Raw genomic sequence first — 27,128 nt, forward strand, 5'->3', positions numbered from 1 at the left:
GAGGATTTAGTGTGCTGCATTGGCTCTTAGCGCTACAGCCTTGCGCTGCCGCGCATCGACACGCACTGTCAACACCAATTCCAACATCCGTTGTTTCTTATGTCGCCTTGCGCGCTCTTCATCCACGTACCTTGTCACTATGCTGCTTAGTTCATCTTCAGTATACCTATATGACCTCGCTGATGTGAATCTCCAAGGTATTTGACGGTGTCGACATGATTGCCGCTCTCTGCAGTTGACTGTTGATCTCTCTTATTGCCTCGTGTTATTGATTCCTCCACTTCAACCGTCACTCCTCTCATGGCCGACACTGCTGTGGGCCGTTGGGCCGTGCGCATCGTCGTCGGTATGGGCATCTATCTGGCCGTCCACTCGCTGGTGATTGCACTCGTGACGACCACCGCGGCCGGGAGCATGCGCCCCTGGTCGCTCTCCCTCGACCTTTCGTTTCCGGACAGCGAGCGCAGTGCCGCCGATGGCTTGCACAACTTTGGCGCGTCGCAGGTGCCCGAGACACCGCCGCCGGGCAGCCCCTGGTATGCGCCGCGGGCGTCCAACCTGAACAACCTGACTGTGGCGCTGTCACCGTCCACGACGGGCGTCTACGGCTTCTACTTCAACGGCTCGACGACGCCCGACGGAGCCTATGGCACCTACAACTGGTGCAATATGCCACACGTGCGCGCCGCGGAGTATGTCGTTCCGTCGGCGGACCAGAAACGCACGCTCGTGTACGTCGAGCTCGTTCATCGCCACCACAAGCGCACCCCGTATGCGTCCAATGGCTTCCCGCACGAGCCCTACCAATGGGAGTGCGACGACGCGCGCATCCACCTCTACACCGACCCCGTCCATAGCCGCGACAAGCGGCCCGGCGTCGTATTCTACGTGCCCACCTTTGAGGCGCCCAGCAACCCGTTCCTCGCCGCTGCTCCGGCCTGGCACGGCTCCTGCCAGTTCCCACAGCTGACGTCGGGCGGCCTGGAGGACGCCTGGCTCCATGGGTCCGACCTGTACGGCGTCTACCACGACCTGCTGGGCTTCTTGCCGGCCATGAACGACGCCGCTGCCTGGCGCGAGCAGGTCGCCGTCCGCGTCACCAACAACCCCATCACCAGCCAGACCGTCGCCATGGTCCTCGGCGGCATGGCCGCTGCGGCTGGCGGCCTTCCCGTGCCGTCCACGCCGTTGTCCGTGGAGGCCGTCGGCTTTGACAGTTTGGAGCCCCAGTACACCTGCCCGGCCGCTGCCGACCTGTTCAGCGCCATCACGTCCGAGAGCGCCCAAGGTGGCTCCCCCGTCTGGGCCGACCACCTCGAGCAACTGCAGCCCCTGTTTGCTAAGCTCGACGCTGCTTCCGGCGTCGAACCGGCCGATCCGCGCGGGTTCCACACCAGCGTCGACCACTATTTCGACAACCTGTCGGCGCGCCAGTGTCACGGCAAACCGCCCGTCGAGGGCATCCCGCAGGACGTGGCCGACACCGTGTTCCGCGTGGGCCAGTGGGAGTACAGCCGCATGTACCGGGACGATGCGCGGTCGTTGGCGGCGAGTGCCGGTGCCTGGGGCGTGTGGGTGGCGCAGCTGGCGAGACACTTGCGGGCGGCGGCGACGCCGTCGCCGGACTCGAAACACGGAAAAGACCGGGTGCGATACCGGCACAATGTGGCGCACGACGGCAGCGTGAGCCGGCTGCTGTCCATCTTGCAGGCGGACGAGATGGTATGGCCAGGTATGGGTAGTGAGGTTGTCGTGGAGTTGTGGAAGAAGGAGACGGAGACCACGCACGAGGGCTCGTCGTCCTCTTATGACGTCCGCGTCCTGTTTGGTGGAAAGGTGCTGCGCTCGTCGCATCCAGAGCTGGGCCTGCTCGACATGGTCCCGTTGGACGCGCTGCTGACGTACATTGACGGGCTGGTGGGCATCAACGCGTCATTGCTGCCCGCCAAGTGCAATGGGACGAGTCCTTTGTAACATTTTGGCAATGCGTCATGGTTTGCATCTTCGCACCTAATATATCCCTTATTTTTTTCCACGTAAGTGGTACCTCCTTTTAAAACGTTGAAGGTGTTGAGCCCAACGCGGTGAAGTACGCTGTCGACCTTTGTACCTTGCCGACGAATGCTTGTAGGATTTATATTACATCTCAAAAGGATTGGACAGTGTATCCCTACCTTTACATTTTCTTTCTTCTTGATACATGAATTTAAACAAGGGCATTTAGCTATGTTTCGTCCTGGATCAGCCGCCGTTAAGTTTCCGCTTAGTTTCCTCTGGTAGAGAGACCTGGACCGAGAGACCGAACTCAAGTCAATCGCCGTGACCAATGAGTGCCTGATCCAACTGGCCGTATGCCACTAAACACACGGCTACTGCCGGCTCATGAGGCCCTACGACAACGCCGCGGCGAATTTCGAGACGCAAGTAGCAGAAGGAGCAAGTAGTAAATAGAACGAAACCGTTTTGATAACCGTTGACCGAATGCTATAACTATGAAAAAGGCAGTCTAAATTGCATGGTAAATAGTAGGAGGAAAGGCGGCCGAGTGAACAAGAAAACAAAAACAGCAGAACAACTCCCATTTTATACAACGTGCTCTTTATCCCCTCATCCCCCTATTGCCTCTGCTTAAAGCGGCCTTGGCCGCCGCCCTGTTGCCGTGGCTGGCTGCCGTACGCCCGCCGGCCACCGCTGTTGCCCGCGCCATTGGCCTTGTTCTTGCCCATGCTGGCCGCCAGCGTCAGATCGACACGCGGCGGCGTTGCAAAGCCAAAGCTCTTGGCCACGGCCGCCAGGTCCAGCTTCAGCACGTCAAACACAGACCGCAGACTGTGGCTGGCGTACGCGTGCAGGTACGCGCGGAACCCGTCCTTGGCCGACTGGTGCAGATAGTAATTTTGTGCCAGCAGCTTCTCGAGCTGCGCCTGCACGTTGCGCACCTTGTTGGTGGGGAACTCGTACTCGACGACGGGCACGCGCGCCTCGCGCAGGTACGCCAGGAAGCCGACCTCGCTCGGCAGCAAGAACAGCAGCGACTTGCCGCGGCCCTGCTTGCCACGCGCCGTGCGGCCCACACGGTGCACGTAGGCGCGGCCGTCGTCCGGCGGGTCGAACTGCACGATCCAGTCGACGGCGGGGATGTCGAGGCCGCGCGCCGCCACGTCGGTGCACAGCAGAATGCCGTGCTCGGCGTTGATGAACTCGAAAAAGGTCGCCGTGCGCTTGGCCTGCTTCTGCTTGCCGTGCAGGTCCAGCACGCCGCCCAGGTCAATGTAGCGCAGCAGGTCGGCGTGGTACTTGACCGAATTGCACGAACTGAAAAAGACAATCACCTTCTTCTTGCCGGCCATCTTCTTGAGAAACGACCACAGCAGCAGGAACCGGTTCTGCGAGGGGCACACCACGTACCCTTGCTCGAGGCCGTCCACCGTGCTAAACTGCTGCTCCTCGTCGACGTTGAGGTACAGCGGGTTGGCGCGCAGCGACACCTTGGCGAGGTCGTCGATTTTCTGGGTCTGCGTCGCAGAGAACAGCATCGTCTGCCGCTGCTTGGGCAGGATTTGGATGATCTTGCGCAGCTCGTCCTCGAAACCGACCTCGAGAATGCGGTCGGCCTCGTCGATGATCAGCGAGCGCAGGTGCTTGTACAGGAACGGGGTGCTGGAGAGGTGGTCCAGCAGGCGGCCGGGCGTGGCCACCAGCAGGTTGACGCCCTTGCCCAGCTTCTCGGCTTCGGCGCGCTTGTTGGCGCCGCCCATCACGATGCCCGTCGTCTGCGTGTGGTGGGCCATGAGCTCCTGTGCAACGCCCCAGATTTGCAGGGCCAGCTCACGCGTCGGCGTGACGATAATGACACCAACGCCGTTGCGCGGCTTGAACTTGAGCGAGTAGAGCATCTCAACGGCCGGGATCAGGAATGCCAGTGTCTTGCCGGAGCCCGTCTTGGCCGCGCCCAGCAGATCCTTGCCGGCCAATAGAGGCGGCAGTGCGCGCCGCTGGATCTCGGTCATGGTCTCGAGGCCCATGTCGGCCAGGCCGCGCTTGGTCTTGTCGGAGATGGTGAGGTCGGCAAACGCCGTCGAGCCGTTGGGCGTCGTGGACGCATCGCCGCCCACGGCTGGTAGTGTGAGGTGCTGCGTGTCGGCGTCGTCGCTGGCCGCCGGCAGCTGTGCTGGGTCGGATGTGCCGTCGTCTTCTTCTTCGTCGTCCTCGGCGTCGGAAGCCTTGGCGGCCTCTTCCACCACGTCCTCTTCAGCCTCTTCAGCCTCTTCAGCCTCTTCCTCCTCCTCCTGCTCCTCCTGCTCCGCCTCCGCTTCCTCTTCCTCAGCCTTCTTTTGCTTCCTCGTCTTCTTGGCCTTCTTCCTCAATTCCCGCTCCGTCTCGACATTGTCGCTATCGTCGTCGTCATTTGCCACGGCGGCGGCTGCTGCTGCTGCTGCCCGCTTCGCCTTCTTCAACGCCTTGCGGTCGCTCGTCGCATCGTTGGCCGTCGCTGCCCGCTTCTCAGCCCGCTCGCCGCTGCCGCTCGTCTCTTTGAGCTTTCTTTTCTTGCCGACTTTGTCCGTCATATTGGGCATGTGGTGGTGGTGGAGATGGTTGTGTGGTGACCGAGAATAGAGTGCAGAGCGCTGCAAGGACATAGAAAAATCCTCCGCAGAAAAAACAGTCTCTCCCCAGTCGGCGGCAGAAAAAAAAAATAAGTGGGGATAGGTCCTTATCGATAAAAGCGGTCAGAATTCTGAATTGAGGTGACGATTTTGCCTCAGGCAGGAACCGTCTAACACGGTTGTTATAATTAGTGTGGAAAACACGTGATTAGACTTTAACAGCACTCAACTCAACATCAACATGAAAGAATTTACTGCGTTCATCATAATTATGTGTTGCGTGACAAAGCTGAAGTTCAAATAGGTCTGTAGATATCTTGCAGTAAAATAATTTTTGATAATTAAGGACTGCAACAGTTCTTGCGTCGCCAGAACCTCTCCTTAGCGAGACTGATGACAGTTACAATATGTGCCCATCTCGAGGCTACCTGATGGGAAAGATGGTCAACGTGCTCAATGATGGCTATCTGGCCCTGTCTCCACTAGACGTTCTCCTTTGGGTATTTTCCACATGATTTCAGTTTTATTCTCCTTTGTTCATATTTCGCCCTGTAGTTGAATCCATCATTCCATATGTGTATCCGTATCCCCGGACCTTGATGTCTAGTCATCTGCCCAAAATATGTATGAAAATTCAAAGGATAAAAAAACACCGCACAGTAAATCGTAAAAGGACAAAAAAAAAAAAAAGAAATCAAAGCACCGTAAAATGCTTGGTCATAATCGTACAAAAAAAAGCACTAAAACAGAAGCTCTTTACTAGAGAGCTTCTGGAACAGGCTGCTCGTGTTTCGCCGTGGAGCCTTTACCGCGCCACGTGCTCACAGCGTCGATGCCGGCCGGGTAGCGGATTTCTTCGGTGCCGTAGGCTCGCGGCGTCAGCTTGATGAGGGTGTGCAGCGGCACGTTCATCCAGGGACTGCGCTCCTGGTCCTTCTTCATAAAGTAGGCATAAATGCAGCGGATAACAGCTTGGTGCGTAATGATCAAGATGTCCTCGGAGCGTTCCAGCTCCATGATGATGGGCTCGAGGCGGATCACGACGTCGCGGTACGACTCGCCGCCGCGGTAGCGGTAGTTGTACTTGTCGGCGTCGCGAGCCTGGAAATCTTCGGGGAACTCGTCCTTGATCTGCTGGTAGGTGTAGCCGTCGCAGACGCCCGAGTCGAGCTCGTCCAACGCCTTCCACTGTAGCTGGTTGTAGTCTTTGGGGAGATGGCGGGCGGTGGCAATGGTGCGCTTGAGCGTCGACGTCCACACGGTGAGCGGACGGTCGTCGCCCACAGACTGGCGCACGAGCTCGGGCAGCTTGAGGGCGTACTGCTCGCCGCGGGGTGAGATCTCGGCGTCGCCGCCGATGCGGCCGCTCAGATTGTACATGCTTTCGCCGTGCCGTGACAGCCATACCGACCGCGGCCGAATATGGACATTTATGAGGTAGTACACAATGCGGCTCTGGAGGTAGTCGCGGATGCGGCTGATGATAACGCGGCTGCCCGTGTCCATGATTTTGAGATACGTCAGCTCGTCCTCGTCGCCGTCTTCGTCGATGGTCTTGTAGACCTTTTCGTATTTCCGGATGCGGTTGCGAAAGTCCTGGGCAGCCTCCTCTGGATCCTGGCCGACATAGTCCGGGCTGGTGGTCTTGACGTCGCGAATGTTGGCCATAATCAGATCCTCGTCGTCACATTTGCTCTCGACAAAAAGCACTTCGATGTTGTTGGCAGTGCACAATTCCAGGATCCAGCGGCGGCGCTCTTTTGTGGAGTTGGTTGCATCAAGAATGCCGACAACGCCGCCGCCGGTCTTTAGCCACTTGAGCATGTCAGCGACGGCGGCCTCGGCAGCGGCACGGCGTAAACGCTCGCCCTCGGCATTGCCGGTGTCAAAGAAGTCGGCGGTCGGCTGAGCGGCGTCTTTCCGTCGGTAGTTGCCGACATTGAAGGTTTGTGCAGGAATGGAGAGCCACTGGAGATACCGTTGTGCTGTGCAAGTCCGTAAGTATTTAATTGGGATTTCTGAATCAAGAGGTTCGACTAATTACAAAACAACAATTGGGGTGTCTTGCATTGGATAAGATGTGACGTACCTTTCTGAGCGATGAAGCTCTTGCCCCGGGCGGGGAGACCCACCATCACCACACAGACCTTGAGGTCCTCCACCTGGACACCATACGAACCACCACGCGCCATGGCTGCTGCAGATGTTGTGCAGGCCGGAAAGGCGGTCGAGGAGGGAGGGAGGGAGGAATAAAGAAAGGCGAATAAAGGGAAGCGAACGTCTGGAAAACCAAAGATGCGGAAAGCAAAATAGTACAAGACTAGAGTCAGGAATCCAATTCAAGATTGGTCGTAAAAAGACGCCACGAAAAGATCATGCGTCGCGCAACGGGAAAGCCAAGAGCTCCCAAGGATGTAAGGTACAACGGCGAGTTGATTGCTGGAGATCGAGCTCGCCGGGCGAGTCGCAGGGCACAGAATGCTTCTCAGCCGATTGGTTTGCGGGTGATGTCGGGTGCAGTGGGCAAAGACTTGGACGGTTTGGACCAGTTGGCGTGCAGGGCTAGCAAAAATGGGGCCACAATCGTCAGGGTATGAAAGCAACGACAGGAGGCAGCTCGCTTGCAGATGTGCCGATGCTAACTCGGGAGGCCACACAGTGGACAATTGGCGAGAGGAGCAGCAGGCAGTAGCAAGCGACTCGAAAACGATGTCGAAAGGCAAGAATAAGAGCCGTGCAAGGAAAAAAGCAAAGGGAAGATACCCAAAAATGCGAGTGGATGGTTTGCGGGAAGCTCACGCGAGCTGGTTCCGTCTTGGGCGATGGGGTGAACAGGACGACAACTGGGAACGGAACGCTGCAACTGCTCTGTAAAATTTAGATTGCCGATGAGACAGGTGCGGATAGCGACTTGTTTTGTGGTTGGCGGTTTTTGGGTGGTTTCGATAACAGATTGGCTTTGGCGGGGGAGCTAGGGCGAAATGGTGACGACAAAGAGATCGAAAAGGGCGAGTGAGGAAGTAAAAGAGGAGGGAATAGAAGACAGAAGAGCGAGTAAGGGGGATGTGTGCGTTTTTGTTGGCGAGAGAAGATGCAAGAAAAGGAAGGTAGGTTACATGAAAACCAAAAGGCGTTGAAGAGAAAGCTCCGGAGGAAACCGCGAATGACTTTGCGTAGACGTCAAACTGCTCGAGGGCGGTGTGTCTCAGCAGGTCCCTGAACAAAGTGGCAGAAGGGAAGGGGCGATGGCGGTGACGAGAAACACAGGGACGTGGAGGCGGCGAGCCGAGAGGACGATGGACCGCGGAGCACGAGAATGAAGATGGAAGAAGTTGACGATGGGAAATCAAGATGTAGAGAAAGAAGCAAAAGTCAGAAAGACCACCGCCAAAGAAGAGTAAATAGGACGGGCGCCCAGCAGCCGTCAACCGAACGACTTGGCCAACTAGCCGACTCTAGCTGTACGCTCGATCACGCATCAAGGCAGGCAAAAGTAGTACTTAAACAGCTGATACTAGTCATCCTAGTGCTCCCACATTCACAAGCCGAGAGACTCTCCAAAAGACACGCAAAGGTCTAAACGCGCCTTGCATGATGGCCAGTATTGGTCGCTATTGCGAGCCGAACGGCGCTGCAGCCGGGCTAGCGGCAGAAGAAACTGCGACAGAATGCGGGGCGGCATGAACGAACAGCGGAAAAGGGACTTCTGGAGACGGCTACCCCAGCGGACCAACCCACTGGCGCCTCGCACAGGGTCTAGTAACGGCTTTTACCCAAGTGACCAATACGCCGAGGATCTTCAGTGACCGAATGACCAGAAAGAAACTCAACGGCCCCCACAAGCTGGAAAACGGGGGCCGAAGGGTGGAGTGGGTTTGCATGGGGGACTGGCCTGGATTTTGTTGGTGACGGACAGATTAATACGACAGACACATAAAAGGCAGAGCGGCTAGAGAAGTGCGCCGCCATATGAAAGATTCTTGTTTCCTGTGTCACTGTCGTTGCCCGCTATGTCATCATCGTGATCGCGATTCCTTTGGCGAATTGATTCATCTCGCTATTTTCTCGTGTTTTACTCGTTTCTCTATCCGAACACTGTGGATACTCACGGCTTTTACTCCCACGTTCTCTATTTGATGTTACACCCACGTCCACCAGCATATTTCGCCCGTGAGCGTTAGGGCAGGATGCAGGAGATATATGCAGCATGTCATATGCAGGGGGGGATCAGGTGACGAGAAAATAAGATCACTATGCATCCATGCCAAATGACACCGGCGAGTTGGCCGTGTGAAAGTATGTAAACAATAGACCGATGTGATGATGCGATAGGTACTGACCATTGTGGAGAGAACACGAAATACACCGAGGACGTCCTTTCAGGCTGCCCACATGATTTTAAAAACGTGTCAGATCAAGGCAGCCTTTTCTGTCTCAAGGTCTGGCTAGTCCTTCATCACGATAATAGCAAGCGCTAGCAACTTCCACAAGTGGCATTCTGTATTCCAGAATGTTGAAGGACTGGACGATATGTCAGACAATCTTGTGCGGCTGAGCCCAATCCTTTCGACGAAGCGTTCTGGAATGGTCCTAAAGCCGCTGCGGGTTTGTGATACGGCGTGGGGGCAGACAAGCGGTGACGAGATTCCACTGTCCAGTATGACCGGCAATTAAGCCTGCGAGACTGGAAGCAAAGTCAAAACGGAGCAAGCCTGAAGACATATAGACACAACATGTCAAGAGGAGGTGGTGCGGAAAGGCTACGCCCATAATATGAGACAGGTGTGCATCAAAGCTATCACGGAAATATGACCTCGTCTGCCACTCTGTTTCTGATCTACTCCGTACAATGATCGCCCCTTCGACTTTTCTATCGGCGAACCAGGTAAGGTGAATCAATCGAAGTCTCAGTTTCTCAACCAACTGCTAGTGGAAAGTGGATGATAGCTACGATGAACGACAAATATGTGAAAGTTTCCAAGGCCCGGCCCGTCACATACGGCACCATTTTGTCGGAACGTCCGATTGGCGTGTCCGGTGTCTTCGATTTAAGCCGGGCTTAACAAGGCTGGATCGATTGGGGAATGACAAGGGTGCCCAATCTGGGTTCGTCGGCTCCTTGAGACCCGACAACCGTTCTTTCTGGCGTCCAATTTTAAACATCATATGGTCATTCATTTCATCCTCATTTTCGTGGGATCATTCTTTGTCTGGTTCGACAGGAGAAGTTAATAAGATGCATCCCCGTTGGTGAAATGAATTGGCCGACAGCCGACACCGCAACATTAGCAATGGAACGGGATGTGTCGTATATTGTTGAAGGCAAAGTCGTTTCAAAGTCCCAACAAGTTACGGCGGCAAGATCAAATCCTGTGATAAGGGCGCGTTAAGATAACAGAGCAATTCTCACGAAGCTAAGTCTTGCCATAATACAACCGTATTCTGTATGTAAGCGGGAAGAATGGCAGGTTTTGGCGCCCAAGAGTAACGAAGAACGAAAAAGTCAACAAAATCCTCCAGTTCAAACCGACAAGAACCAAAGCGTACAAACAGCATGTGAAAACGGATCTAATCGCGGTCAACGGATTTCGGAGAATTCGTTCTAGCCGCCCGTCGTTTTGTCCAAAGAGTTTCAGGCCCACGCCAAATGCGCTGAAAGCCTTCTCTCAATCCCGCATGGCAGACTCGCCACGACGCAAGGCTAAGGGAGGGTTAGTCCAGTAAAGGGACCCAGAAAAAAGAAAGAAAAAGGAGGAGAGAGAAAGCAGGCCTCTATTTGCCAGAAATGGGAAACCGATCAATAATACTAATCAAGAATAAACGACAGGGCTCTCCCGAGGCCCCCAACAAATTGCCGAAGAACGGTTGTTGACCACCGATGCCTACGACGTATTGGTTCATTGAATGTTGCATCTTTCTTCCCTGCACTGTTGCAGTAACGTGAGGCACAAAAAATGTCAGCCAGAAAGAATATGAGACGTACATACGACTAAACGAGGTCTACAATGGACAGGTACTCCGCAATTGTCTAAATGTTAGATTCGACGCTTCTCAGCGCGGCCGACGTATGCTGACGGCCATCGACAGCAGCTACCGTGACCTTCGCTACATGGTCACAGGCTTGATCTTCGTCACTTCCCCAGTGCGTGCCAGTACGTGTCAAAGAAATCGATGTCTGGCCCGAACCCTGTACAATGGTACAAAGGCGCGGCTGCGAACCGCCATTTTGCCCGTTGGCACGGAAAGGCACAAGGCGTAAGGCACAGGGCGCAAAGCGACCAGAAAAGAGGGTCCCTTGGTCCCCAGCTGGGCTGACAGCCAAAACCTGACCAAACTGTCACCATCGTGTTGCGCACTAACTAACTTTAGCCTCCTTATGCCCCTGGCAGGAAGCAACTACATGCACAGAACCGGTCAGATTGCCGCTCCCGGTCGCGCCGTCAGCTTCGGACTCTAAACAGGGACTCCGCCGGTCTTCAGATACTTAAATTGGAGCCTTAGCATGTCCTCAAGTTCACGTTGTCCAAGCGGGTTCTTTTTCTTCCCTTTGCTTCCTTTTTACTTTCGCTTCCTCTTCTCGCCAGGGTTACCAACTGCTGTCAACAATCACCGCACCTCTCTCACGATACACCACTCTCAAGCACACTCTCACGCACACATCAACATGTCCGCCACCCCCGAGTCCGGCGCCGAGACGACGGCACTAGTCGACCCGCTTGGCTTCATGGAGAAAGTGACGCGTAGTGTCTACATCTACCGCCCGCCAACAGCCACGTCCGCCCCGCCCCCAACGTCTGCGTCCGGCCCTCGCAAGGCTCCCAAGCTCGTCATCGTCACCGCCTGGATGGGTGCTCGCCCGCCGCACGTCGCCAAGTACCTTGCACCCTACCGCGACGGTGTCTTTGGCGAAGACCCCAGCGAGCGCCCAGCCATTCTCCTCGTCTTCTGCCACCAAGACACCACGTCGTCCTACTCCAAGGCAGAGGCCGTCGCGCAGACCGCCGTGCCCTTCATCAACGACATCCTGGGCGACTCGCTCAACACCACCCCCAAGGAGGACTCTCCCGCCGGCTCCGCCAATGCCCATCCCCAAGTGCTCGTCCACACGCTGTCCAATGGCGGCTGCCTGATTCTCGGCCAGATCTACAACGCCATCGACCCGGACCACGTCCGCTGCCTGCCGCCTCACGTCACCATTTTTGATTCGAGCCCGGGCCATTTCCGCTTCGCCGGCGCGGCCACTGCCTTCACGACTGGCCTCAACCGCGCGCCCCTGGCCAAGCGGCTCGTCATGTACCCGGCCATTTATCTGCTCGTCTACAGCATGCTCGTCCGCATTCGCATCGAGCGTCTGCTTGCCTGGTTCGACGGTGCCACCCGTTCCGCCCTGCAGGCCCTCTTTGGCATACAGCCCTCCCCCAAGCCGACCGGTCCCGAGCGCGCACTGAACCCCTGGACGCCCCACAACGTCAACACCGTTTTTGGCGGCAACCGCCGCGAGGTGCGCCGGTCGTATCTGTATTCCGACGAGGACAAGATCATTCTGTCCAAGGACGTCGAGGAGCATGCCAACGAAGCCACGGGCCTCGGCTTCACGGTTGACCAGATGGCCAAGTTTCCCAACAGCGGTCATGTGTCACACGCGCGCAGTGATCCGGAGCGGTACTGGCGGATCATCAAAGACACGTGGCTGGCCCGGCAGTAGTAGCGGCCTACTGGGGTGGGCTGGAAACAGAGACAGAGCGAGCTTTCGCAGGCTGTAATCGTTAATGGTTGGTGTTACTTTCTTAGATTGGTGTTTTAGCTTAGTTTGGCATTTTGTTATTGGATATCTTTGAAATTGGTTGGAATACCTTGTTTACACCCCTTTACGTTCCGCCCGCTACACCTAGACTTTACAATTCATGATACAGTTATCACGACATGCTTTTTTCAGCTGTCGTCACCTTATATGGATGGCAGCCACTGTTGGACTGCTTAGCAAGAGATGTCCAGCAACTGTATAAGCAGATGAGTTCATAGCAACAGATAAAGAGGATGAATCTTTTTAAACGGGAAAGACTGGCCGCAATATATTAGGCCACCAACTAGCCAACAGATCCCTCGGCGGCTTTTAATAGCGTGACGACTCCGCAACGGCGAAATGAATGAATGTAAAACATCTATCATGTCTATAATAATTTTAAATGATGTTTTTTCTACAAAAACAAATAAGCAAAACATGATAAAAAAATCAAAGAATCATTAATGTCTACCTTTTATGTACAAAATACAGTAAACCCTTCAATACAACTTACATTCAAGATAATTTGCAGTATGATCTTGTCGAGATGTGAGGTCAAAAGAATGGTCACGTGACGCTTCTCCCCAAGGCAGCGACCAAATGGGATTTAGAGAGGACGGGCCACATAGCGACCAGCCCCTGTGTCTCGAGCGAGTAATGGCGCGGCTGCATTAAGAAAAGAGGGGACAAGGCGCTCTGTAATCTGCACCACTACGACGTAGGCCCAGATCCCCATGGTTCTTGTCTCGCATTCGCAATTATCCGTCATCAGAAATCGCCAATCGACTTCACGTTTGGCGCCTGCATTTGCCATTCCGCATCCCCTTTTGCGTTGCGATTCTCGATTTTGCATTTTTTCGACGTCGATTTTGATTTCCATCACCCATCGTTGTGATCGGTTCGCGCGAAACAACGCTCCACACTCCGCATCCATTCTCGTTATCTGGTCACGTCGAACGGCCCTTCACAATGTCGAACCCGAACGCATTGTATCTCCTTGCCGACCACATCAAGCTATCACTTCTGGAGCGCCAGCGATCCAAAGCACTGAACCTTTTGCAAGACGATGGAGACGATGCTGCTGCCACGGGCGACTCGTCAGCCGGCGCATCCGAGCGCGACGCCCAGGACGGCCACATTGCGCGGTCGCTCGACCAGCTCGAGGAGGGCATCGCCAGCCTGAAGACCGAACAGGCCCGATTGGAGAGTCAAGGAGAGGAAGGGTAAGCGCTCCCTATGTCCAGACATTAGATATACAATGGTCCGTGCTCACGCGACTGCACCCATTCACAGGAAAGCACTCAATATCGGCGATGCACTGCCCGGCCTCCAAAAGAAACTCACTGAGCTGACGGCCCAGTTCAACGGCACCGCACCCGTCTCGGCGGCCGGCACGTCGTCCTCGATCAAACCGAAACGCGGCGGCGCCGGCGCCTCCTCGGGAAACACCAACAAGGCCGTCCGCTTCAAGGACAAGCCGCTTCCGCCACCTGGCACCGACGGCGACGCCGTCGACCTCGAAGCCCAGCGCAACAGCCTGTTCAACCGGCCCTACACAGACGACCCGGATGCCGACGGCGGCCTAGGCGGCGGGTCCTCGTCACAGGAGGGCCGGTACGACGACCAGGACAATGTGCAGCTGCACCAGATGCACTCGAGCATCATTGCCGACCAGGACGCACAGCTGGATGCGCTGGGTGTGAGCATTGGGCGGCAGCGGGAGCTGAGCATGATGATTGGCGACGAGCTGGACAGCCACGTGGCGATGCTGGAGGAGGGCGAGCGGTTGACGGACCAGCACCAGACGCGGATTGACCGGGCACGGCGGCAGGTCGGCAAGATTGCCAGGTCAGCTGGCGATTGCAAGCAGATGGTGGCGATTGTGGTGCTGATCATCATCCTGATCCTGCTGATTGCCATCCTGAAGTGAGACGTCGCAACAACAGAACGCTCTCTGTCTGCTTCCCCCTCACCCCGTTCTTGCCCTGGTCCTGGTCTCTGCCCTTTTCCCTTGCTATTTCCTGCTTGTCTCTGTTTAATTATCGACTTTGAGCGGTCGGCATAGTTTCGGCGTTCGAGGATTGTGTTACTGTGCTTTTTTTTGTTGTCATGTTCGGTTTCGTCTCCATTTTCTTTTGTATACCGCCTGGGCTGCATGCTTCAAGTTCATTGTAGATACATGTGCTTTTCAGCTGTTGATTGTTTTGTTTAAATCTCATGTCGTTTCTTTTTCACCCACTTATTTGTGACTTCTTTAGATCAGTAATAGTAGATGTTCTTGCGCTATTGTTTTCCGGACACCTGTTGTATACATGTTCGCTGCCCCTTTTTGTACCTCATACTCTATTCGAAAACTATAATGTGCATTGGTAGTATTTGTGGGTTCTAGGACAAAGGTGAGATTTGACGTATGCCATATATGCCTTTCTTAAGCCTCTACAGAAGCTGTGGTGTTATTTTCACCCCCAAAGAACACCATCCTGTCATCACTGACATGGCCATAACCCAGGGGTAAACACAAAGAAAAAAAGAAACTGCGTACGAAAAAGAGGACACGGAAGGGACAATAAACTGGATGACAAACGAGAATGAAACCGAAGAATCGAAGCAAGAAGAATATCCCGCAATGATGAACGAAATGAGAATGAATAAAGCTGCAAGTCGCAAGCATCGATGATCTTGTGTCTCACGATATCCCACACCGACGCACTTCCATTCCGACAGAGAGGGCCGAGTCCTGTTTTGAGCACAAACCCGAAACGAAATCCCGAAAGTGAAACGGAAAGATGCCCGCAAAAATAAGAAAAGCCGAAAATATTGTCGGGCGAGGCCAAAATAAGTTGGAGGAATAAGAAGACGCCAGACCCGGATGAGATGATAAAAGAAGTGCTGCGCAGGAACAGCTCAGCGAATGATGTCACCTTCTTTCTGAATGCCTTCCAAATCCTCTAAGATATCGCTGCCGCCGAGCATGCCAACGCCGCCAATGATGGGTTTGCCATCGTCGGGCCACAGCTCGTAAAACTTGATGCTTCCATCGCTGGACGCAACGGCAATGCAGCCTTCTTTCATTTTCTTATTCTTAATGATTGACTGCTGTGAGCCCCAGCGGCGGCCTTGTGAACACGAGATGCCGTACAGGGCGCGATGCTTACCCTCCCATGTAATAGCAGCCACCTGTTTGCACTCGGGCCAGGAGTAGACGGCGATGCGGATGTCGTGACCGGGATGGGCGAAGCCGAACGTGACTGCGATTTCTCGCCGTGTGGTGCTCCAGATGAGACTGGTCACCTGCGACGAAACAAAAATGGTGGCAAGGGGGGTGCCGGACGTCGTATGGAAGAAGTGGACGCAGCGATCGTTGGAACCTCCGCCGGTGGCCACAAGTCCCTCCTGCCAAGGACAAAAGGCGATCGCCTTGACAGCCGCACCATGCTCCCAGCGCCAACTTTCTGTACGACCAGGGCCGCGGTGCTCATATTCCTTGTTATTGGCCCGCTTTCGAACTTCGCTACCATTTGAAAGCTGGACAGTGAGACGACTGTCGGCAATGCCCGAGTAGTGCGATTTGAAGGGGAGGTTATTGGACACTCCTTCATGTCCGCCTTTGTGATAGGATGGGGGCAGGACATTGTTGACATAGAAGAAGCAGCAGTTGTTGTCGTTGCCTCCTGTCGCGAAGGATTCTCCGTTGGGGGCCCAGGCAAGGCCGCACACTTGCTGGTCATGAACATTGATGCGAGAGACAAGTGTGATATCGCCTTGCCAATTGTCCTCGTCGATTTCAGACGTATCCGGCCACTCAATGACGTAGTAAAGGACGATGCCAGCATCTGTGCCGACTAGCAGATCCTCTGTGCTGACGAGAACATTTTCCTTGTTGGGATTCTGAGACGGCCGCATGGTGCAGGTTGGCCGCCAGCTCAAGCAGGAGATTGCGGATGTCTCTTGTACTACCATGCGCGTGTTGTTGGCCTCCGATATGGCCATGAGCCCGAACGTGCCGTTGGAGCGGCCAAACGCAAGGATGCATTTGCCTCCCTCCACCGACGAGAAAGCCAAGGAGGTAAGCCACACGCGCGTGCTGTCACTGCCATTCAAATGAGCAGCACCGCCGACTTCAGACCATGTGTAGAGTAAATCGGCAAGTCCAACAGCAACAGTGTCAGTGGTTGGCGAGTATGCGAGCAGGGAGCAGTAAAAGTCGTCTCGGAACTTGGGCGCAGATAAGATGCTAGAAGTATATCAACGGCCATTCTACGTAGGGCAGGGACAGGTAATATTCTAGCAGATGGTTGACTTACCGTATTGGACTCCTGTCCCAGGCTGTTTTCTCAGGGATCTTGGCAGGTTCTATTTAGGTAAGTTAGAAAGATGTCGACTAACTGTAGGACAACATAATGTTAAAAAAGGACTTTACTAACTCTTCTCGAGGCCATCATTGACCCAGATAGTACCGTTCCATGACGTTTTCTGAGACTTGGGAAGCAGCTTCCGCTTTGTGGTCGGAACGATGAGGTTGTCGTGGGACTGCAGTTTGAAGACGCCCTTATCGACATTGCACTGCATAAGTCGTGACGCACGGTCAAAATCCAAAGCGGCAGCGAGGCGACTGGGGTGTTTGTCGCAGTAAGAGGCGCTATAGCGGGGCCCCTCCTCTGTGAATGTTGACGTGATAAACGGTACAGAGCTGGTGCCGCTTTGTGTCAGGGTGCCATTGCCGTTGTCGATGGCACCGGTTGTAGGTGGTATGGTACTAATAGACCAGACTGAGCCACGGGTGAGACGCCGCCGGAACTCCATGCCGGGGTCGTCACCCATGTTCCCGGTATCTAGAGTGGTCCCAGCTCTTGTTTGGGTTGGCTGGCCGGCCACATGGAGGAAGTTTTGGCGTTCATCTGCAAATGTCGGGATAGGATTTGGATGGGTCTGCGTGGCGTAGAAGGCATCCGCCGAGATCATACCACGGCGAAGGATCTTTTCGACAGGGTTGAGGTCAGTTGAGGCCTTGGTCATCCGAAACTTCTCGCTAATGGGAAAAGCAGCACATTCTGAGTCGCGAGGGTGGACAAAACGGTCGGGAGCGCGGACGGAGCTTGCAGACGGGCCGGATGCCAGGTACGATGATCGAGATTCAGAACTGGGGCGAGGTGTCGTTCTGGGAATGGTCTTCGAATAGAACGTAGAAGGAAGACTGCCGCGTGCTATATGCAGCTGACGGACACTGCTTGCCTTGGTACTGTTGGCTCTGACGTTGCACGGCCTTGCGCTGCTTGCGCTGGCCTTGAGGCTGATGCTGGCTTGGCTGAGAAGGGCTTGGTGCGGTGCGAGAAACGCCGAGCGGGGACACTCGTCAGATTCGTCTCTGACTAGTTTCTCCAGCAGATCTCCGGTGGTTCTATCAAGAGTGTAGGAACCGCCAAAGTCGAAAGTTTCACTGGGTGTAGACAGCTTGTTAGGAGTTCTCGACTGTGACACGTAGCCCGAATCGAGAGGCGATGGCCCAGGAGTCGACGGCTGCGACGCTACAAGCATATCTGGCGTCATGGAACGAATGGGCAGGGACGTCAAGGAGGTCGTGAAAGCGCTGGGAATGTCCATTGTTGCGGTTGTACAGTGTTCCGTCCATGAGTTCTTGGTCGGCGTTGGCAGGGACAGGTTGATGGGGAACGACAACAGGAAAAAGGAAAACGAAACTGATACCGGAACGATGGCGAGCCAGATGCCGCGAGAAGCGTTACCGGCGCGATTCCTCTCAGGAGGAACGGGAACGAAAATAAAAGCCAAGGAAGGAATTTGGTGTAGATCGATAGCGAAAGATAAAAGGTAAAGAATAATTGACGATCGGCAGACGGGCCAGCGTGCCAACAAAAAGGGAAGAAAGGAAGTAATAAAAAGGAATAAACCAAACCACGGGAAGCACTCAATGCATTCTTGCGTGCATCGAAGACGAAGAATGATCGTGGCGGATGGCGCCTTGATGGAAGTCAAGACGTAAGATACTGAACAATAAGAGTGATGTGTCTCAACGATGCCTTGCTGGCCGCCAAGTTGTTGAGGTGGTCGACGTTCGGCCCCGTAATGATATATTGTGCCGCGGGCAGTGGATTCCCACGAAGGGATTCAAAAACAATGGCGAATGAGGAAGACGAGGTTCTAGGTGACAAAAAATAGCAGATACTAAATAGGGATGCAGAAGAGGGAAGGGGAACGGCTGGGGCAGACGAGCCGGAAGGTAGCTAATTGTTGAGTGGTCAACGATGGAAAGATGTCAAAGGTACGTGGAGAAGGTGCGCCTCGTAAGAGCGTGGCGTGCCTTCCACGTAGTTCTTTCCAACAACCTCGTCAAGAAACATGAATTGGAAAGAGCTTGGTAAGTTAAGACGGAAGGTGCCGCCGACCTGGCAAGTTCGCCGGAGGCAAGTGCATTATCATTTCGGCTGGTGAATCATGTGTAGGTCTTCATCATAAAGGACTGCAATATTATTTAAACGGAATTAATGGAAAGTGAATTTTTATTTATTTTCTTCTTAAACGATTGTCTATCTTTACTCGTCTGGAACAGTAGTTACCAACTGAGCCCAGGCGCCGCGGGATGCTACCAAGCTGTCAATGGCAGAATAAAGGATTAATGGTCCAAGGTAGAGGCTACGAGGAGATAACTGTTTTGGTAAAGTTAAGATGAATTGAAAGGAAAAAAAATAAGCAAACTACCAAAAAGTGAGAAGAAGTTGAGAGCAAAGTGAAGTTGATCTTGACATTGACTTACACAGAAGTGCTGCACGTGCTGCTTACGGAGTAGCTCAAATTCCCCACTTTTCGTCTGAACGCTAGGATTTTGAAATCGCTCCGTGCTCCGGTCGCTGCTGCCTCACTCGGCGGGGTCGATCAAAGGACACGCGCTCGCAGGCTTTGGCTTTGAGGCAGGAGCAAGGGTAATCTAAATACCAGTACATTGGACGTTTTCACGACATCCTGTAACGAGGCCCAATATGTCGAGTGTATGTTTGCCGACGTTATGTTCGGGCACTATCTCTGCGCTTCCTCCTGATTACCGTTACTGACTCTAGTTGCAGCACGGCGTTCCCCGCGGGCCCCGGACACGAACGGACGAGCAGAAGCGACTCGACTCGGAAAAAATCCAAAAATACCGCGAACTGGAAGAACAGATACGATCAAGTGTATGCATAGCACAAGCATGGAAATGAGTGAGCGATGATGTATTTGACATGCGACCGCTGACACGCCACCAGCCCACCTACGACGAGACCGTCTTCCAAAACACCACGAAGCTTCTCCGACTGAACCCCGAATACTACACCGTATGGAACGTCCGCAGGCGCTGCCTAACTTCCTCCTTGTTGTCCAAACGGCCGCCTGGGTTGCCGTCCTCGGGTGCGTCTTCGAGTACGTCTCCAACCGGAACCTCGACGTTGCCGTCCGCCGCGCCGTCCGGTTCTTCCTCGGCCGCGATCCCATCGAGCAGCCCGTCAACGCAGACGGACTTGTCAACGCCCTCACCTGATAAAGGGGTCAAGGGTGAAGACGAAGCACACAGCAAGGGAGACCAAGATCTAGAGGCACAAAGAAAGAACGACACTGACGTCCTGGTATCTGAGCTGCACTTTACTATCCCGCTGCTGCTCGAGTTTCCCAAGTGCTACTGGATCTGGAGCTACCGCTTGTGGGTCCTCGAGCAGGCCGTGGCAAGGCTCGATGTGGCTCGCGCGCGGCGCATTTGGGAGGAGGAGTTGGCACTGGACTCAAAGATGCTGACCAAGGATCGTCGCAACTTCCACGCCTGGGGCTACCGGCGGCAAGTCATTGAGCGGCTAGAGAGCAAGGAACTGAGCCTCGACGGTGGCGCGACGACAACGAGCCTGGTCGAGCCCGAGTTTGCATACACCACCAAGATGATCCACCAAGACCTGTCGAACTTCTCGGCGTGGCACAACCGCAGCAAACTCATCCCTCGACTGCTGGCAGAGCGCAATGCCGACGATGCGGCGCGCAAGGCGTTTTTGGAAGAGGGTAAGCTGTGGCTAGTTTGCTTTGCTGCCCCTATTCGTCCCGCTTTGCTAACACATCTTGTAGAACTGGGCATCATTCGTGAAGCACTGAACGTAGGCCCAGAAGACCAGTCTCTCTGGTTCTACCACCAATTCCTCATGCTCAACCTAACCGAATACGTTGGGCGGCCGACGATCGTGCCGGACCTGTCTCTCGAAGAGCGCATGACATACATTGCGCGCGAACTCGACGACATCCGCGATCTGCTCTCCGACTACGACGACGTAAAGTGGATCTACGAAGCGCTGTTTGAATACACGCTGGCCGTCGCGAAGATGGAGGAGCGGCCACTGGCCAAGAACGAGCGGATAGACGTTGAAGCGTGGCTGGCGCAACTGCGGAAGCTGGACCCGAAGCGTAACGGGCGGTGGGATGACCTCGACATGGAACACATTCGCGGGCGGCAGCCACGTTTTGTACAAGAGTCGAATTAGCCGTTGTGCTTTCATCGCCTATTCACGGTATGCATGAATAGTGACGAAAGTTGTTTCGAACTACATTAGGAGCAGAATGCAAAGCCGAACGATATGCACAAGATCCGCTTTCAAGAGCGTGGTTAAAGACACAGGCAGGTTTGAATAACAGAACACAAGCTTTCAACAAATACCATGCCTCTCAAAGTACAGTTGATTGAAACGGCGTTCTCCTTCTCACATGCTCCATCTTGCCTCACGCCGTCTTGCCTTTGGACATTACATATTAAGTAACGATGCAAAGAAAATTCAAAGGCGGTCCCTCAAATAGAATAAAACAGAATACAGATCCCTAATGGTGGTATCATAATAACAACATGCCCATTTCTTTTTGGTCCTTTCCGGTGATAGAATACCATAATGACAAAACAGAGCATCAAATTACCCCCTCCAAAACCCTCCACGTGTTGACAACAAGCTGCATCGCCTCACAATCACTGATGGATCGATTCGTAAAATGTCGTACGGCAATAGGCGTATGCCAGTATCTACTGGCCCGGTGCTGGAGGGGGCGCACCGCCGCCGCTCTGCTGCTGCTGAGCCAGTGCCTGGTACCAGAGCGCAACGTATGCTGCATAACCGCCGTATGCTGCGTACGGGTCTGCATTCGGGTCGTCGCTGGTGGGCTGGCCGCCAGGGCCACCTGGACCGCCACGGCTAGGACCCCCATCACCACCGCCGCGTCCACCACCACCATAGCCACCGTGGCTGTCGTAGTCCCGCTGTTGACGGTAGCCGCCGCCATCACCACCTTCACGGCCACGGCCTCGACCGCCGCCAGGACCGCCGTATCCACCACCGCTGTTCTTTTGGCGCACAGCCTCGACCTTCTCCTCGATGGCAATCTTGGCGCGCTCAATGGCTTCCTGAGTACCGATGAGCCCTATCTCGCGCTCGTTCTCGTTGGCACCGGGCGTCTGCGACACATTGATCTTGCAGCCGGTGCTGCTTTGCATCTCGCGGATGGTCTCGCCGCCCTTGCCAATGATCATGCCGACAGCCTCTGCAGGGACAAACATAGAGTCGTTGATACGGTCACCACCGCCACCTCCTCCATAGCCACCGCCGGGACCACCACCACCACCACCGTAGCCGCCGCCACCACCGCCACCACCCTGCCGGAATGGAGGACCACCAGGGCCACCACCGCTAGGAGGACCACCAGGCCCGCCGTTGCGGGTGTCACTGTCCACAATCTCCATGATGAGCTCCTTGGCGTGCGTCGTCTCTGCACGGCCGCCGATAAGGTTGACAGGACGCAGACCGCTGACGCTCTTAGACTCGCCAACGATGTTGATGTGGCAACCGCTCCGCTCCTGCAGATCGCGAATGGTCTCGCCGCCGCGGCCAATGATCAGGCCCACGGTCCGGTCCGGAATCATGATCTGGACAAGTTCCTCGCCTTCGCCAGGCACCACCTGCTGGCCCATACGCTCGCTCTGGCCGCCACGGGGACCACCAGGACCACCAAACCGGCCGCCAGGACCAGGACCAGCGCTGTCGTCCACCATCTTGAAGATGGCAGCCTTGGCCTCGGCGCGGTTGGGAGGCTGGCCGGAAATCTTGCACTGGCGCATCGGGTCTTCCTGATTGGCAGGGGCTAAGAACTGCACGCGGCACTGGGTCTCGCCCTCGATGCGGCGCAGGTTCTCGCCCTGGCGGCCAATGATCAGGCCGACCAGACCGGCCTGGACCTCGATGACCTCGGAATTGCTGCCCGCACCACCGCCCTCGCCACGGCCAGGTGAGCGGTCGCGCCGGCCACCGTGGGCACCACGTGGCGAGAATGAGTCGTTGTGGCGGTCGCTGCCACGGTCGCCGTGGTGTCCGGCAGGGGAGTAGGGGTGGCTACGGCCGCCGCCGCCACCGTAGTCGCGGCGCTCGTCGCGGTAGGGATTGTGGTTCTCGCGGTAGTCGTTGCCGCCTCTCCGGGCAGGAGGTGGAGAGCGGGAGCGCGAGCTACGGTAGCGATGGCCCTCAGGAGGTCCACCTGGCGGCGGTGGTGCCGTAGCAGGAGGCGGTGCATATGTGATGGGTCTGTCGTACGAGGCAACACCGTTCTGGGCGGCGTGGGCCTTGGCACGCGCAATGGCTTCTTGGATGCTGACGTTGCCGCCGCCTACGACGGCCGGCGCACTCAAGTCCAGGCTACCGCTTGTTGTCGGCTTCGGAAAGCCAGATGATGCAGAAGGCGCATAAGGACCCGTACCAGGCGCAGTGCCAGGTGGTGGAGGATACGCCTGTTGGCCTTGCGGCGGCGTATTTGAGTCGGCAGGTTTCTGGGCCGCTAGAAAAGGACACATGCACTGTCAGACAAACGAACAAATTTATGAAGTTGGCAACGACGTGAAGTGAGACAACAAGAGACAAACGGGCACAGTAGTGGATCCCGACCAAGAAACATGACAACGGGCAGCAAACAGTCCCGCAACATGCAACAAAAGCACCATGCGAGGACCCGTCATACAGAAATTATCCGAAGACATCAGTGTGGTCAAATGCATTGCCGGCAAGCTCCTTTCAAGTCATTTCACGCCATATGCCAGCGTCCCAGGAACAGGACATGGCTGCAACAAAGAGAGCAAAGCAACAAGGAGCAAAAAATGGAGGGCAAGATACATGATATAATAATAGCAGTTTGTCGATAAGGCAGCACAAAATGAATTGTTTGATTCATTGTGCCCGCCGTGTCTTGAAATGTTTGCAGAAGATCATTCACTTACCTAGAGTCGCTAGAATGGACTCGAGATTGGTCATGTCAGCCATGACCTGGTCTTTGATTTGTTCGTTGTGTTCTTCGGGATTGCCCGTCGTTTTTGCAGGGAGGTCAATAGCCCTATTTGGCTCGCGTGGATGTAGCACCAAGTCACTCGCGATCCCAGTAGTAGCAATCACGCTTTAAAGATACAGCACAAAAGGTGCGGGTTGATGGTGTAGACGCTGCTTGTTGCCCAGCAGTCCTTCGGCTTGCAATATTAACAAATCAAGAGCCGACAACAATAACAATAGCAATGATTCCAGGCTGTGGTTGTTTGCAGGTTTCTCACGCGCAGATGCAGTCGAGGTGGCGTTGTGGGTTGGGTATCATGTACGTCGAGCACGAGACAGGCGGAGAGTCCTTGTTTTGGTCGCTTGTCGCCGTTGATATCCCGCAGTTACAAGAGCTTTATCTCGACAAAGTGCACGTTCAAGCAGCAGGCAAATCAGCAGCAGAGAAGAAACAGAGTCAGATATTGTCTTTCAGCGAGGGCCACACGTCAATAGCAGACTACTTGAAGTGGGGAGGGGTAAAAGCACACGAGGTACAGAGTTGGCGAGTAAAGAATAGAGAATAGGAAACAATAATAAAAGGGATGTCGTCGCGATGGGGACAGAAGGGAGACCTCAAAACAACTACCAAGCTGAAGTGTCAGGGTTCAAAAACAAGCAAAGAGCATAGTACAAAGACTGGAGGAGGAAGAGAAAAGAGGGGAAAAGATGTCGTGGCAGAAAATGAAGAAAGAAAACCTGTCGAAGTGGATGGCGCGTCGCAAAAAGGCTGGGGTCAAAAGGGGAGATGGGCGGCGAAAGAAATTAAAATCTCATTTGCCGCCAGTCGCAGGAACGTCACAGACGGAGAAGGCTAAGCGCTTTAGGTTTTTCCGTGTCCGAGGAAAACATCACGTGAGTATTTGCATAATGTCACGTGTTATGGTAGACCTCTACTACCGCAAACTGAAGCTTCGTGATGTTCCGAGGCAGAAAGAGAAGCAAAAACAATCGAGGACTGCTGGGTCGGCTTAGCTAAAACAAAATTGAGCTGAAGCTGAGAGATCTATGGCTTATCCCATGAATACCGGAACTAAGCCATTCGTCCACAAACGGCGCAATGGAGCCTACCGAAGATGTCATGCGAAGCGCTCATGAACTGCCATCAAAGTTGCTCGACGTGGATCTTACGCCAGACACAGACCAGCTTCTCCAGTGGTTTCGGTCGGAGCACCAGGGCCAAATTCATAAATTGGTAGATGTACGCAACACTGCTGACTCTGGGCTGTCGTTTCAGGTGCGGAGAAGCAGCCCAGCAGGAGTCCAGGCTGACGAGCCCGTTGTCGTATGCCCGATATCGACATCACTCTCCTATTTGAATGCTCTCGGGGGCGGCCGTCCTTTGGGAAAGGCTTCGACACAAGATGGTGGTGCTATACGTCCTGCCTTTTCGCCGGAATTTATGCAGCAAGTACCGCCGCACGTCATCGGCCGTTTTTTTCTGATGCAGCAAGTTCTCAAGGGCCAAGACTCGGCTTGGGCCCCCTACATTGCAACACTGCCACAACCACAAAACTACAACGCCTGGGCACTGCCTGCCGTATGGCGCAAGGTTGGAGAAGAGAAGGGCAGCGATATTGCTCTAGCCTTACTTAAGGGCACCAATGCCGACGTAGCGGCCGAAGAGATGAGGCAGCGCATCGATACTGAGTTCAGAGCGGCGTGGGCTGTCTTACAGGACCCCCAATACACATTTGCGCTGTACCAGTGGGCGTACTGCATCTTCACGAGCCGCAGCTTCCGGCCGTCGCTGGTTCTGACCGACGAGATCAAGGCCGTTTTGACACGAGACGCCAACGGTGCAGCCCAAGATGGAAGCAGTATTGACCCACGGTATCTGGCAGCAGTGAACCACGCCAGGTTGCCAGAAGGCTGTGGTACTGACGACTTCTCTATTCTTTTCCCGGTCCTCGATATTGGAAACCACGATCCGCGTGCTAGCATTACTTGGCAGCCCGTGGTCGACGCGTCACGACAGTCGCTCAACAGCTCGACTGTGCTGACGCCGGCTCCCAGTGGCACAAATGAACATGCCATTGTATTCTACACGGGGACCGTTTATGGCCAGGGGCAGGAGGTGTTCAACAACTACGGCTTGAAGACGAACAGTGAGCTGCTTGTGGGCTACGGGTTTACCCTACCCCCGGAGGATAATATGCACAACGACTACGTCCATCTCCGAAAGCGAGGTGCGTTGGCTCATGGTGTCTCGGACGGAGTGGCGGGACACGTGGACACCCATCCAGACTTTCTGTTGTCCCTCCGCCCCATTGCTGAACCGTCATCCGTGGTTGGGCGTGCCCGGTTGCCACGAGATCAACAAGTCGACTCGATGCCAGAAAGTCGGCGCTCACCGGGATTTTCCCTTATCGAAGATGGGTTGCTATGGGACATGTTGTCTCATATGATTAAGCCCGAGGACCGTGAAACACTGCAGCGCGCTGCAGTGGCCGCGTTCCATGGCCAGCAGTACTTGACGCTGCCAGTGGACGACGTGAATGCCATTGTCCCACTCGCCGAACTGCGGGAAGCTATCATGGACCTGGTATTCCAGACGAAGTTTTCAGAGGATGGCAGTTCAATATTCGCCCAACACAGCCGTAACATCCATTTTGTTCTACTTCAGAAATTCGACAACGACTTAGAAACACTGCAAGACACAGACCCTCCATCATACATCGCAGCACTCCTTGAAGACGGCGAGTACGTGGCCAAGACGCGCCAGGAACGCCTGGCCATGGAGTACCGGGAACAGTACCGCGCAGTTTTGAGCAGCGCCGTGGATGTCCTAGGCGAAGAAATGAGTAATGTGATGGCACAAGAGGGCGAAGCTTAGGAAACAAAAAGAAGTTTAATGAACATACCATTGCGTAGAACAGACGAGAGGTTGCCTTGGTTTGTTTGTTAGTTATTATCCGCCTTTTCTCAGCCACTCCTGACTATTGGCGACTAGCTAGACAGAACCCTCTGGGGAATAAACTGTCACAGAAACTAAGTATGATGTTGTGTGCGAAATTCAATGAGATACATAGTATGCCGTAGCAAATAGCCCCCTATTTCTATCCTTCCGAAAAGTTCGTCATTAGTCCTACTTTTCCCACTGAAAATCCGTTGTGTTGAGCCCTTGGACCCGGACAAAGAGGCCCGACTTATCCCTGCTCGTAAAGGCGGCCCGCCAACCGGCTTAAATTACTACACAGGGGGCGACAGCACACTCGTCAACAGGTCGGGGTACGAATTTATTGGCCAAATAAAATTCGCAAGTTAAGAAAAAACCCTGGCAGGAATGAGGTTGCCTTGGTTAGGTAAGGCAAATATCAGTCAAGTCTGCTCAGTATGGGGTAACATTGTAGATATTCTATAGCTATAAACAGCATTGTTTTAAAA

The 27,128-nt window shown here is 54.6% G+C and overlaps 9 protein-coding genes across 9 annotated transcripts; 5 read left to right on the top strand and 4 right to left on the bottom strand.

Moving 5' to 3' along the window:
* Positions 1 to 300: 300 nt before the first annotated feature.
* Positions 301 to 1,974, top strand: SPSK_09022 (acid phosphatase; the record flags this gene model as incomplete). Its single annotated transcript, XM_016735603.1, has 1 exon — positions 301 to 1,974. The coding sequence occupies one exon, from the start codon at positions 301 to 303 to the stop codon at positions 1,972 to 1,974; it is 1,674 nt and encodes a 557-aa protein (XP_016586792.1).
* A 641-nt stretch (positions 1,975 to 2,615) lies between these two features.
* SPSK_08818 (ATP-dependent RNA helicase DDX18/HAS1) lies at positions 2,616 to 4,577 on the bottom strand (the record flags this gene model as incomplete). The annotated part of the gene is made up of 1 exon (XM_016735405.1): positions 2,616 to 4,577. One exon carries the CDS (start codon positions 4,575 to 4,577, stop codon positions 2,616 to 2,618), a length of 1,962 nt encoding a protein of 653 aa, XP_016586793.1.
* Positions 4,578 to 5,366: 789 nt separating this feature from the next.
* SPSK_09201 (6-phosphofructo-2-kinase) lies at positions 5,367 to 6,799 on the bottom strand (the record flags this gene model as incomplete). The annotated part of the gene is made up of 2 exons (XM_016735778.1): positions 5,367 to 6,592; positions 6,697 to 6,799. The coding sequence occupies 2 exons, from the start codon at positions 6,797 to 6,799 to the stop codon at positions 5,367 to 5,369; spliced, it is 1,329 nt and encodes a 442-aa protein (XP_016586794.1).
* Positions 6,800 to 11,271: 4,472 nt separating this feature from the next.
* Positions 11,272 to 12,312, top strand: SPSK_09526 (uncharacterized protein; the record flags this gene model as incomplete). Its single annotated transcript, XM_016736098.1, has 1 exon — positions 11,272 to 12,312. One exon carries the CDS (start codon positions 11,272 to 11,274, stop codon positions 12,310 to 12,312), a length of 1,041 nt encoding a protein of 346 aa, XP_016586795.1.
* A 1,047-nt stretch (positions 12,313 to 13,359) lies between these two features.
* On the top strand, positions 13,360 to 14,320 carry SPSK_09599 (syntaxin 8; the record flags this gene model as incomplete). The annotated part of the gene is made up of 2 exons (XM_016736171.1): positions 13,360 to 13,613; positions 13,684 to 14,320. The coding sequence occupies 2 exons, from the start codon at positions 13,360 to 13,362 to the stop codon at positions 14,318 to 14,320; spliced, it is 891 nt and encodes a 296-aa protein (XP_016586796.1).
* A 974-nt stretch (positions 14,321 to 15,294) lies between these two features.
* On the bottom strand, positions 15,295 to 17,991 carry SPSK_08527 (cell cycle regulatory protein; the record flags this gene model as incomplete). Its single annotated transcript, XM_016735120.1, has 3 exons — positions 15,295 to 16,624; positions 16,695 to 16,743; positions 16,815 to 17,991. The coding sequence occupies 3 exons, from the start codon at positions 17,989 to 17,991 to the stop codon at positions 15,295 to 15,297; spliced, it is 2,556 nt and encodes an 851-aa protein (XP_016586797.1).
* Positions 17,992 to 19,382: 1,391 nt separating this feature from the next.
* SPSK_09146 (geranylgeranyl transferase type-2 subunit alpha) lies at positions 19,383 to 20,894 on the top strand (the record flags this gene model as incomplete). Its single annotated transcript, XM_016735725.1, has 4 exons — positions 19,383 to 19,391; positions 19,467 to 19,571; positions 19,644 to 20,421; positions 20,485 to 20,894. The coding sequence occupies 4 exons, from the start codon at positions 19,383 to 19,385 to the stop codon at positions 20,892 to 20,894; spliced, it is 1,302 nt and encodes a 433-aa protein (XP_016586798.1).
* A 527-nt stretch (positions 20,895 to 21,421) lies between these two features.
* On the bottom strand, positions 21,422 to 23,236 carry SPSK_08918 (far upstream element-binding protein; the record flags this gene model as incomplete). Its single annotated transcript, XM_016735503.1, has 1 exon — positions 21,422 to 23,236. One exon carries the CDS (start codon positions 23,234 to 23,236, stop codon positions 21,422 to 21,424), a length of 1,815 nt encoding a protein of 604 aa, XP_016586799.1.
* A 1,565-nt stretch (positions 23,237 to 24,801) lies between these two features.
* Positions 24,802 to 26,577, top strand: SPSK_08946 (set domain containing protein; the record flags this gene model as incomplete). Its single annotated transcript, XM_016735530.1, has 1 exon — positions 24,802 to 26,577. The coding sequence occupies one exon, from the start codon at positions 24,802 to 24,804 to the stop codon at positions 26,575 to 26,577; it is 1,776 nt and encodes a 591-aa protein (XP_016586800.1).
* Between the last annotated feature and the right edge of the window lie 551 nt (positions 26,578 to 27,128).

This window comes from Sporothrix schenckii (genome assembly GCF_000961545.1).
Source record: "Sporothrix schenckii 1099-18 chromosome Unknown Cont44, whole genome shotgun sequence".
NCBI classification, from domain to species: Eukaryota; Fungi; Ascomycota; class Sordariomycetes; order Ophiostomatales; family Ophiostomataceae; genus Sporothrix; species Sporothrix schenckii.